General features: G+C 37.5%; 1 protein-coding gene across 8 annotated transcripts in view; it reads right to left on the minus strand.

The window, feature by feature from the left end:
* Positions 1 to 12,767, minus strand: part of CLIP4 (CAP-Gly domain containing linker protein family member 4) — a 98,990-nt gene that overhangs the window by 49,756 nt on the left and 36,467 nt on the right. For all 8 annotated transcript variants that reach the window (XM_047852176.1, XM_047852181.1, XM_047852179.1 and 5 more), the window contains exons 7-8: positions 9,973 to 10,209; positions 5,717 to 5,852 (exon numbers count right to left, since the gene is read on the minus strand). In XM_047852176.1, coding sequence (XP_047708132.1) covers positions 5,717 to 5,852; positions 9,973 to 10,209 — 373 coding nt within the window. The remainder of the gene's footprint in view (positions 1 to 5,716; positions 5,853 to 9,972; positions 10,210 to 12,767) is intronic.

The following is a 12,767-nucleotide window of genomic DNA, read 5'->3' on the forward strand; positions in this document are numbered from 1 at the left end:
ACACACACACACACACACACACACTACAGTGTGATAACTACATCCAATTGCCAAGGGTTGGAAGACAGAAATTATTTTATACTCCAGAAATGTAAATTTGTACAATATTAATGGAAGACAAAAATTCTGACCTAATCCTCTTTGTGGCATTAATTATAAAGAAATATTTATACTTAAAGATGATCACAAAGGTTACAAAAGTTACATTCGTATAAGGAAAAATATCGATAGATTTGTGAAGCCAAAACAATTTCTAGTTTACTGCTATGATCCAATTATACTTTTGGAAATTAATCACAAAAAAAAATCCAAATGTGAGGAAAAGACTGCATCTGAATGTGTCATCATTGCAATTCTATTCATAAGTAGGAGAAAACGATTATTTGGCAATGAACTATTACATCACCATCAAGAAGTGAAATAATACAAATTGTAAAGAAATACAGAAAAGTATGAAAATTAAATCAAGTAAATAAACATGAAGTTACATGTTTGATTATGCTATGGTTTTATCTGAAAAAAATGTTATGTGTGGATATAAGAAAGACTGTAAAAAACTAAAAACCGAAACATACTTATGAGAGCACTCAGACTATGAGTTATCTTTTAAATTTGTCATTAATACCATAATAATGTTGCTTAATGGATGGTTTTTTCTCAATCTGAGGAAAGTTATATGGTTTTTCTTCCAAGGTCTTAGTAGAAAATTTCCACATCATATTATTTCACATAATACTTTTAAAAAAATATTTAATTTCATTGCTTTAATAGATTTTTATAGCATATAAAACCTCACCTATATAGTTCTCATTCTTCCAGTTTTCTCAATTGAATAAATCATTTGGGAGAACCAAAATAAATTTAAAGCCATGACTGGCTGCAACCAAAGCCCACAATGCACACAGAATATGGGCTGATGTATCTATTCAGTAACTCACGCTAATCAAAATACTGGTGGGATTTTTTCCCAAATCTCAACATATAACTGTAAAACTTAACTACAGTGAACACGTAGGAAGAATTATTTTTTTTTTAGGAAGAATTATTTTTAAACAGAAGAGTAATAGGTTTCTAGATCAACATGGCCCGTTTTGTTTTACCACAACTCCTGCCAAAACCCCACTGAAATATTAGCAAGGAATAAAAATGATACAAACTCTAAAGAAAAAAGAAATGATAAAAAGGAGAAAAAATACCAAAAGCTCCCAAAGAAGCTTCCAAAGCGGGGAGGGGGGGGGGGGGGGGAGTCAAAAACATTAGAAAGATTCTGAAACTTCCCCACAGCAACACTGGAAGCTCAAGATAATAGCTGACGAGCCAATGGCCCGGGAGCCACATCCCACCTGCCATCTATTTTTGTAAAGTTCTGTTTGAACACACCCACGCCCATGTGTTCACACACTGTCCACAGCTGCTTCTTCACTACAACAGGGCAGCTGAATACTGCAAACAAGACACTGGGTGGCCCTCAAAGCCTAAAATATTTACTTGGGCCTCTTACAGAAAAAGTTTGCCAAACTCCATCAGGCAATAGAGTATAATTTTCTAAATACTGACAGAATATGAGTTCCAACCTGACATTTCTTATCCCGTCAAACAATCATATAAAGTGTGAGAGTAGGAATAAACATATTTTTAGAATGGAAGGTTTCAAAAATGTATCTCCCACACAACTTTTGTCAAAAAGCTACTGGAGGATGTGCTCTACCAAAACAAATAAGTAAACTGAGAAAAAAACTGACTTAGAATAATAAAGAAAAAAACTGACTCTTTCCTCAGAGTATAAAGTCAATAAATGTCTAAAATTGGAAAAATCAAGGGCACCTGTCTGGCCTAGTCAGTAGAGCATGCAACTCTTGTTCTTGGGGTTGTGAGTTCAAGCCTCACATTACACATGGAGATTATATAAAAATAAAATCTTAAGGAAGGAAGGAAGGAAGGAAGGAAGGAAGGAAGGAAGGAAGGAAGGAATAAATTAAATAAATAAATAAAATTGGAAAAATCAGGAGAGATTCATATAAATATCTTATTTATAAATATAAATACTAATATCAGAAGATACAACCGAAGAAGTTGAAATAGTTCCTGCCTCTAAAGAGCAGGACTCAGGGTCAGGGAAGGGCAAGCCAGGGAAGGATTTAACTAATGTTTTTAATAAACTTTATGATACAATTTGACTTACTGAACTAGGTACATGTATTCACTTTGGTAATTATTAAAATTATTAAAATACATAAAAATGGTATTACCAAGTATTTTTTTAATGTTTATTTATTTATTTTTGAGAGAGAGAGAGAGAGAGAGAGAGAGAGAGAGAGAGAGAGAAGCTGAGAGACAGGGAGACAGAGAATCCCAAGCAGGCTCCACGCTATCAGTGCAGAGCCCAATGTGAGACTCAACCTCACAGACCATGAGATCTGACCTGAACTGAAAACAAGAGTCAGTGCTTAACCAACTGAGCCACCCAGGCACCCCAGTTTTGCTAAGTATTAAAATTTATTATAAAATTTTCATAACTGCCAAAACTTAGAAGCAAACAAGATATCCTTTAGTAGATGAATGGGTAAATAAATTGCAATATATCCAGACAATGGAATATTATTCAGCGCTAAAAAGGCATAAACTAGGAAGCCATAAAAAGACATGGAGGAAACTTAAATGCAAGTTACTCAGTGAAAGAAGCCACTCTGAAGACGCCACGTTCATATTGTATAATCCCAATGATATGACATTCTGGAAAAGACAAAACTAAGAAGACAGTAAAAAGATCAGTGGTTACCAGGCGTTGAGGGGGGGAAGGGATGAACAGGCGGAGCACAGAGGATTTTTAGGAAGGTGAAAACACTGTGTATGATACTGTAATGACAGAGACATGTCACTAAACATTTGTCCAAACCCACAGAATGTACCACACAAGAAGTGAACCCCAGTGGAAACTATGGGCTTTGAGTGATGATGAAAAGTCGGTGCAGGTTCATCTAAGAAACGTAGCCTCTGATGAAGGGATGCTGGTAATGGGGGGTGGCCACACATGCATGGGAACAGGGGATACACAGAAAATTCAGCACCTTCGTCTCAATTTTGTTTTGAACCTAAATTGCTCTAAAAAAAGGTCTCAAAAATTATTATAAAATTTCTACAATTTAAAAAATCTAGGGGCACTTGGGTGGCTCAATCAGTTAAGCATCCGACTTCAGCTCAGGTCATGATCTCATGGCTCGTGAGTTTAAGCCCCGCGTCATGCTCTGTGCTGACAGCTCAGAGCCTGGAGCCTGCTTCAGATTCTGTGTCTCCATCTGTCTCTGCCCCTTCCCTGCTTGTGCTCGCTCTCTCTCTCTCTCTATCTCTTTCTCTCTCTCTCAAAATAAATATTTTTAAAAGTTTTTTTAATAAATAAAATAAAAATAAAAAATCTAATATATGCTAGAATGAACAGATCAGTTGAACAAAAAATCCTGAAACCGATGATAGCATTTATAAGAACTTAATTTATAATGAAGGAAGCACAAGCCAGAGGAAAACTGATAAAAGTTAGAGACAGGGGAGAAAAAATAATAATAACTGTTGCTGAGAAGAGACAAATTCTTTGGTTTCTGCTTAGGGTTCTTCGGCTTCTGCTTAGGGTAACCCTATTTTTAAATCCAACACATGATCATTGCCCTGCCCAAAACTCCCCTTTAAGCATGTAAAAGGGACAGAAGCAGGTCCTTGGGGTATCCAGCTTTGTCCTCATCAAACATGCCTCTCCTTGGGATGATGAGATCTGGGGGCAACATGCATTCTGTTACAATCTAAGCATTTCCCATGAACCTGACTGACATCTGCCCTGTAGGTTGCTAGCAGTTTTGCTCTTGCCTTCAGTCTGTTTGACAGTTACCAAAATTAGCTAACAGAGGAAAATTAAAATTAAATTCTTAACTCCACCCAACTAACCAAATACATTCCAAATGGGTTAAATAACTCAGCGTAAAAAATTAAAACATTCAAAAGAATAAAATATATAATTTTAAATTAATCCTTGGATTAGGAAGAAGTATCTAAGCATAAAAGCAATGTAAGAAGTTATAAAGAAAAAGTCTTAACTACATAAAACTTTGTGCCAAAACACTGCAAATGAAGTTCAAAGGCAAATGAAAAACTGGGCAAAACATCTGTAATAACTGTGAGAATTTAATATCTTAAGTATGTATTTGTGTTTCTAAAGTTTTTAAAAACCCACTAATATCTCAATCTCAATCATTTAGTAAGCAAGTAATATGGACAAGTATTTCTGGGCAATTGCCAGGATGACACTGTGTGTGTGTTTGTGTGTGTGTGTGTGTGTGTGTGTATGTATCACAATAAAACATTTTTCACCACAATCGAAGAAATATGAATTCAAACATAGAAACTTTCAGCCATCATATTGGAAAAATTAAAGAAAATGGAGCCATTAAAAAAATCACATTTTCTAACAATATTTAATGATTTGGGTAAATTATAATAGCATTTTGGGGCACCTGGGTGGCTCAGTCAGTTAAGCGTCCGACGTCAGCTCAAGTCATGATCTCATGGTTCGTGAGTTTGGGCCCTGCATTGGGTTCTGTGCTGACAGCTCAGGCCCTGGAGCCTTCTTCTGATTCTGTATCTCCCTCCCCTCAGCTCCTCCCCTGCTCACACTCTGTCCCTCTCTCAAAAATAAAGATTAAAAAAAATTTTTTTTTAATTATAATAGCATGTCAAGTAAAAATGTAAAATACATATAACTATATAATCCAAATTTCATGAAAAGGATTAAATGGAAATATATCGGTGATTTTATCTTCTTCTTTTATCCTTTTTTATATTTTTCAAATTTTATACAAAAAACATTTTTATAAAGAAAAAAAATTAATAATCCACCAAAAAATGATGCTCCATTTTAAGTGTATGACAAAAGGAAACTAGTAACTTTATAAATGCATAAGTTAGCAAATAGCTACCATTTGTTGAGTACTAAGAGGGAATCAAGCACTATTCAAGGTGGTTTATATATTTATCATACAAACTCTTGAGGTATTGTTAGCCCCATTTACTGAAGACAAACTGAGGCACAAAAAGAGAATTAAGGTCACACAGCTGGTAGGTAGGGAAGCTATTCGTACCCAAGCAGTCAGACTCTAAGCAAGGATTTCAGCATTAAATCATAGTGCCTCCTTGTGGAGCTGACATGAAATACTGAACAACCAAGGAAATTAATGTTCTAGGAGAATACTTCATGGCAAGGAAAAATATTCACAAAATAGTAAGTGACAAATTCAATTCAATATGTCAAGGGGTGCGTGTGTGTGTGTGTGTGTGTGTGTGTGTGTGTGTGTAACAGAGAGAGAGAAAATATTAATTTAAACAAACATCTGTCAGAAAGAGAAAGAATCATCCCATCTCAGCAGTACAGTTATAAAGTTGGCCTCGTTTGCTATTTGAAGTTTTCAAGCTTTTCCACCTCCAGAGCTCTGCACTTCCTTGATAATGAAGTCCCTTCCTCAGCCTTGAGAGCACCCTGGGCAGGACCGACGAAGGTGCAGAGAGCCGGGTGTACTCCTGGTGAGACACCATCTCCCAATCAATGTACTGCTCATAGCAAGAACAGGGAAGCCCCTTCATTTACTACATGGGAAAGTTTTATTTAAAAACCATAAAAGAGTAAATCTGATTATCTTAAACGAATTCTCATTAACTTAGACCGTATCTCCCTTACCATATTTGGGGGCACATTTAAAGTACTGGATTTTCCCAACACTTCCATTGTTTTTTCCTTCTGGTTCATCCAACTCAATGCCAGCCCACTGCCCACTTGCAAATTCAGTTGTTCCACAAAATCTTAATGTTCCAACCTAAAGAAAACATAAATCAGAATACATTTTGAGGATTACTAGTAACTCTAAATGTGCTACTCTTGCAAACTTTATAGAAGTTTTTAAAAACTATTCTCTCAAAGTAGACTTCAGAACAGTAATATTACCAGGGACAAAAGGAAATATTATATAATTATAACAGTCAAGTCACCAAAAAGACACAAGAATCCTAAATCTGTATGCACCCAACAACCAATCTTGGAAAATCTCCAAATATTTGGAAATTAAACAATATACTCCCAAATAGCCCATGGTGAAAGAGAAAATCGCAAGGGAATTTAAAAACACTTTGAATTGAGTGAAAATGATAACACGATACATGAACATTTGTGGGATGCAACAAAAGCAGTGCTTAGAGGGAAATCCATAGCATTAAACACTGGTGTTAGAAAAGGCCTCAAATCAATGATCTAAACTTCCATTTTAAAAAACTAGAAAGTGAAGACACAAAGCAAGCCAAAGGAAAGAAACAATAAAGATAAGAAATTAAGAACAGAAAAATAATAAAGAATATCAATGAAACCAAAAGCTGGTTATCTGTAAGGATAAATAAGATTAATAAACTTCTAGCTAGAGACCAAGAGAAAAATAAGAGAGGACACAAACTGCAAACATCATGAATGAAAGCAGGACACTGTTACACTCCCTCAGTCATTTAAAGAATAGTAAGAAAGGGGGCGCCTGGGTGGCTCAGTCAAGCAGCCGACTTCAGCTCAGGTCATGATCTCCCGGGGTTCATGGGTTGGAATGCTACATCAGACTCTCTGCTGTCAGCACAGAGTCTGCTTTGGATCCTCTGTTCTCCTCTCCCTCTGTCCCTCCCCCACTGGTGTGCACACTCTCTTTCTCTCTCAAAAATAAACAAACATTAAAAAATAATAGTAATAAAATACTATGAACAACCCTATACCTGTAAATTTAATGAATGAGATAAGATAAAATGTTCCAATTCCTTAAAAGATGCAAACTGTCAAAGCTCACACCTGAACTGAATTTATAGTTTAAAACCTTCCACAAAAACAAAACAAAACAAAACAAAACAAAAAAACCCTGCAGAACCTGATGGACTCACTGGTGAATTCTGCCCAAGAATTTAAGGAAAAAATAATCAATTCTACACAAACCTAGATAGAATATAAAAGTGGAAGGACTAATTCTCAACTCATTCCCAGCATTACCCTTGATACCAAAAGCAGACACAAGGATCCTCAACAAAACAAGAGCAAATCAAATCCAGCAATATATAGAATCCAGCAATATATGGAAAATCAAATCCAGTGTCATGACCAAGTAAGGTTTATCATAAGAAAGCAAGGTTAGTTCAACATTTGAGAATTAATAAATATAATTCATCATACCCACAAACTTCTAAATAGAAGAAACTTATTCTCTCAACAAATGCAGAAAAAGCCTTTGGCAAATTTCAACATCCTTTCATGATAATAATAATTTTTTTAAAAAACTTTCAGCAAACCAGGATTAGATGGGAACTTCCACAACTTAGTAAAAGATACTCACAAAAACTACAGCTAACAATTATGGTACTTAATGCTGAGTGCTTAATGCTGAGTGCTTCCTCCTCCAGATGGGAAGCAGAACAATTGATCAGTTCTTACTACTTCTACTCATCGTTATACTGGAGGTCCTTGGCAATGAAACTAGGCAAGAAAAACAAATGAAAGGCATACAGATTGGAAAGAAAGAAAACTGTCTCTATTCACAGATAACATGATTGTTTCCACGGGATATCCCAAAGAATCCACAAACAAGGTCAAGAGAATTCATAAATTGAGCAAGGTTACAGGATATATGGTCCATATACAAAAATCAACTGTATTTCTATAAGAAATTTCGAATTCATAAATTGAGCAAGGTTACAGGATATATGGTCCATATACAAAAATCAACTGTATTTCTATAAGAAATTTCCAAAACACCACCATTTACAATAGCACCAAAGATCATGAAAAATTTAGGTATAAATGTAACAAGGTATATGCAGTATCTAAATGCTTAAAACTACAAAACTGATGAAATAAACCTATTAAATAGAGATATACTGTGCTTGTGTTTGAAAGACTCAGTATCTTTAAGACATTCGTTCTCCTCAACTGATCTATGTCAACACAACTCTATTCAAAATCCCAGCAGGACTTTCTGTATGATTTTAAATCCATAAGCTGATTCTACAATGTACATGGAAAGACAAAGAAACTAAAAACAAAACAAAACTGAAGGCCTAACAACAAATGATTGCAAGACTTACTATAAAGCTACAGCACTTAAGACAGGGTAGTACTGAAGAAAGGATAATCATTGCATCGATGGAGCAGAATAAAATCCAGAAAGACCCATACACATAAGGTCAATTGACAAAGGGGCAAGGGCAATTCGAGAGAGAAAGAACAGTCTTGTCAAAATATGGTGCTGGAACAGATCATCAAATGCAAAAAAAAGAGAGAAAGCAACTCTATACCTAGCCCTCTGCACAAAAATTAACTCAAAATTAAATACAAACTAAATGTAAAACCTAAAACTATAAACTTCTAGGAGAAAGCATATGTGCTCTATCTTCTACTGTACTATGACATAGTGGAAAGTCTCTTAGCTATGCTAAACACACAATCCAAATAAGGAAACGCTGATAAAATGGACTTCATCAAAATTTAAAACTTCTGCTCTTTGAGGGGCACCTGGGTGGCTCAGTTGGCTGAGTGTCCAACTCTTGATTCCAGCTCAGGTCATGATCTCATGGTTCAGTTCATGGAACGGAGCCCCACATCAGAGCCTGTCAGCTCCGAGCCTGCTTGGGATTCTCCCTCTCTCTCTGCTCCAACTCTCTCTCTCTCTCAAAATAAACGTTTAAAAAAACAAAAAACAAAAAACAAAAAACTTCTGCTCCTTGAAAGACATCCCTAAGAGGATAAAAAGACAAGCAGCAAAGCAGCAAAGCAGCAAACTGAGAGAAAGAATAAAGGCAGCAGGATGGCCGTGAAGTGATCAAGTTAAACCAGCTGACTGGCACATGCACACTCATTATATGCTTCTACTTTTGTATAGCTTTAAATTATCCAAAATTAAAGGTAAAATAAAACAACAGAATAACTCTTCTAAACACCCATTCTCAAGCATAAGACAGGAAGACTAAGGAGGCTGAATATTAATCCCAAGTTAAAAATAATAACAATAATAAAAGCTAACCAATGTCCCATGGATACATTCTCTTGGAAGTTGATAAATGTCCTTCTCAACATAATCATTTGTTTGTAGTTTACCTTCCTTTTTGAAACAATTTGCTCAGGAAATCCAACTTCCCGATTTTGGTGTTTTCTGAGGAACCCGCATCACCCTCCCCATAAGCCCACCCAAATATTTAGACATAACTGTGTTAGGAAATTCGATAGGCAAGCAGGGATGCCCTGTTCCATTCTTCATACCACGCTCCCCATTAGCCCCAAAGCTAAAGAAAAAAAGAAAAAGAAAAAGGAACAGCCCTTCCTTATGAGGTATTAGAAAAGAGAGAATGGCAACAAGTAAGTGCTGAAAGGAAACAGGGGCTTTGGAGAAAAAGAGGCATCTAGAGCATCTTCAATAGGCCAGGAGGGGAGGTCCTATTTTCCACATACACTTTTATTATCAGGTTAAAAGAATATCCAAGATTTCTCTATTTATGGGATCTCAAGGCCAAACACCCATGAACAGCAAGGGTCTTCTTTGTTCCATTTGTGCCAGGTAGTCACAGTGGGAAAACCCACTAAGACTGCAGGGGGCTGCAAGGAGATAGCTCTGGGCTCAGCAGTGTCTCAGCTCACGCCTCTGAATTCACGTAACAGTTCTTCCGTACTCCAGCCCTCCCATTCCAGCAAAGACATCTTCATCACTAAGTCCAAGTCGTTTATATTCTTAGATCATACTTCATAGTAAGCGTGCATCTAAGCTTCACAGCTTCCGTTAAGTATGCTTCTACTTACACAATGCACTTTTTAAAAAAAAAAAAAAAAACTCCCAACTCTGGCCACACTGTATATACCTTTGGCACCCAAGCCACAAACACTATGACCTGAGACACAGCTTTAGAGACCACAGTTACTTACTGTACCTTCTGTCCTGCAATAACAACACGATCCCCCAACTTCAGACCGAGTGATGCAAGCATCGCCTTGCTAGTAACACGATCATAGCTTGGAAGCATGGGCTTTGAAATGTCGCATGACAGGGGCACCGCATCTAACAGCATCTGCTTGATTTCTTTAGCAGTTGCTGCGGCATCGGCCATTTCTAATGGCATTTCAACCGGGTCTGGAACAACATCAGCAGGGATCTGTCCTTTGTCGTTCTACAAGTAGAAGAGAACAATTTCAATTCGTATCTACTCCAAAGCTCTACACGGTCATACACAATTATTAAAAAAAAAAAAAGTTTTTAAAAATTTAAGTTAAACTCATTCCTCGTATATTTATTCAGACAATTTACTGAACATCTACTACATGCCAGACACCATTCTAAATGCTACTGACGCCACAGTGAGGAGAAAAAAACCCTGCCCTCAAGAAGCACATCTTCTGGTGGGAGAGACAGACTACAAACAATCAAACGAGTCAAAGATATATTATCTTAAATGGTAAAAAGTGGCAGAGAGAGAAAAACAATTCAGGGAAAGGAGGTGGAGACCCGGAGAGCAGTGTCTATGCATGCACAGTGGTCAGGGAAGGATGCACCGCTAAGACGCACTGACGCCGAGGCCCGAGGAGTCAGGTGTGGGAGTACCATGCAGGGTAGCCGGTCAGGAAAGGCGGCCCAGGCTCGGGGAAGGGCAAATGCAGAGGTCATGAGTGGACAGCATGCCTGGCTGTGCAGGTTTGGAGACAGAAGTCACAGCACCGACTGGCTTCCCAACCCCAGATCCGAGATTCTGCCCACTATTCCACAGCCGCCGCCTCGGCTCTGTGACCTGACCCATCCTGCCCACTCATGGAGTGACTCAGATTTCAGGAATAGAAACTATAGTTTCAACACTTCTAAATTTGGGCTATAATCAAGAAAACAGCTCTGGTCTCACTATAAAGGAGAGACTGCATCCTTGGATTTATCCTGCAACAAGATAAAATGGTCAGTTACGAGCCCACTAACATTTGCATGGTGTTTATATAACCAAATCCTATCATATAAATTGTCTCATTTGATTCTCACATCAAGAAAAAGCTTACGAATAAAACAGATAAAATATCCATGCCCATGGAGAGTTTATATACTGTAGTAGGAGAGACAATAACCAACTAAACACACAGAATATTACTACTGTTTCCACTTTGCCCATTAGGAAAATTCAGCGAGAAAAGATTAATGACTCACTCAAAGTCATTTACGTGATTCCTGGCAGAGGTGACATTTGAATCCATGTCTAGGACCTGCTAGACTCAGTCGAGAATTTCTCCTACTCAGGGCTATCCTTCCCTCAAACATGTATCTCTCTTCTGTGTTCCCTAACCAAAACACTTGGATTCGATAAACATGCTTCCAGACTGTAATCTTCTTCTAATAAGATGAATCAAGATTCTTTTGCTGAGAAACTTCTTTTCCTTGTCTTCTCTACTGATTATCTTCAAATGCTCCGTATGGGTGAAAATATGAGGCTTTTAGAACACACTTAGTTTGCAAGTGCCTCACATTTTTTGTTTTAAAATTCAAGTCAGTTTGGTCTTAAGTAAACATATGGTAGGAAGACTTGTTATCAAATTGCTGAGACGGTGATGGGTCTATTTTAATCCCAGATTTCAAAGAAAATATACAAAATATAATAAAGGTGTGTATAACACAAATATGTACTCTTGATACAAAAGGGGGGGATATTTTAAAACCTCGTACTGATAAGCTGCAAACTATATTTACAATGACTATTTTACTTTAGATTTATAAGTCCTCACCTCTCTAGAGTAAGTCACACACTTAACATTAATTCCTAGAAAATGTGGCAAATAAAACTTGTTAAAAAATACTAAATAATAATAAAATAACAGTGATGATGTCATGCTAACATAAGAAAGCTTGCTCATGATTAATTATAGAAATCCATTTTCTTCTAAAATTGTGGTTATCACAGTATGAGCCAGGGACTACTGCTGACCCACATGTTGGCTGCTTTTTTTTTAAGTATTAATCTTCAAAATACAATAATCTATTATTATTTCTGGCTTGAATTGGTAATCTACCTCAATGGCATGCCTCACTGCCTCTTACTAAATTCAAAATATTCTCTCCACTAATGAGGTCTTGTCAACAGTTGTACTAGGGAAAGCACACACACATCCCCCTCACATTCCAACCAAACTGCACAATCATCTCCTAGCCTTCGTGCACGCTACTCTCCTCTCTGCCTAAACCGCTCTTCGTACCTCCCTCCTCTAACCGTTACTTCTTAATGATGTTTAAGTGCTCAATGTCACCTTTGCCAGAAAGCCTTCCCAAGGCTTAGAGAGATACCCCTGGTACGTGACCCCATGGCACTCCGTGCCCACTCCCGCATCATAACCCACTGAATGCAACACACTACAGTAAAATTACTTGTCCATCCTCCCCTCTGGACTATATTCTCTTTGGAGACAAAAACTTTTATTTATTGTTGTATTCTCCCAGTGCCCAATAAACAACAGGGAAGGAGGAAGGGAGAGTGGGGGGGGGGGGAAGGAAAGAGGGGAGAAGGGTTAATTAATCAAAGATGGGATTAAACAAAGTGTGGCAGAAAGAAGTAGGGAGAAGGGAAACAAGAAAGCGGGGAGGGCGAGAGGAAAAGGGAGAGGGGGAGAGGAAAAGGGGGGAGGGAAGAGACTTTTTCAAACACTGCCCACTCCTGTCCCTTCAAGGGAAGGCGCAGACCCCATTAAGAATCCCCACCAA

Source organism: Prionailurus viverrinus, chromosome A3, assembly GCF_022837055.1.
Source record: "Prionailurus viverrinus isolate Anna chromosome A3, UM_Priviv_1.0, whole genome shotgun sequence".
NCBI lineage: Eukaryota > Metazoa > Chordata > Mammalia > Carnivora > Felidae > Prionailurus > Prionailurus viverrinus.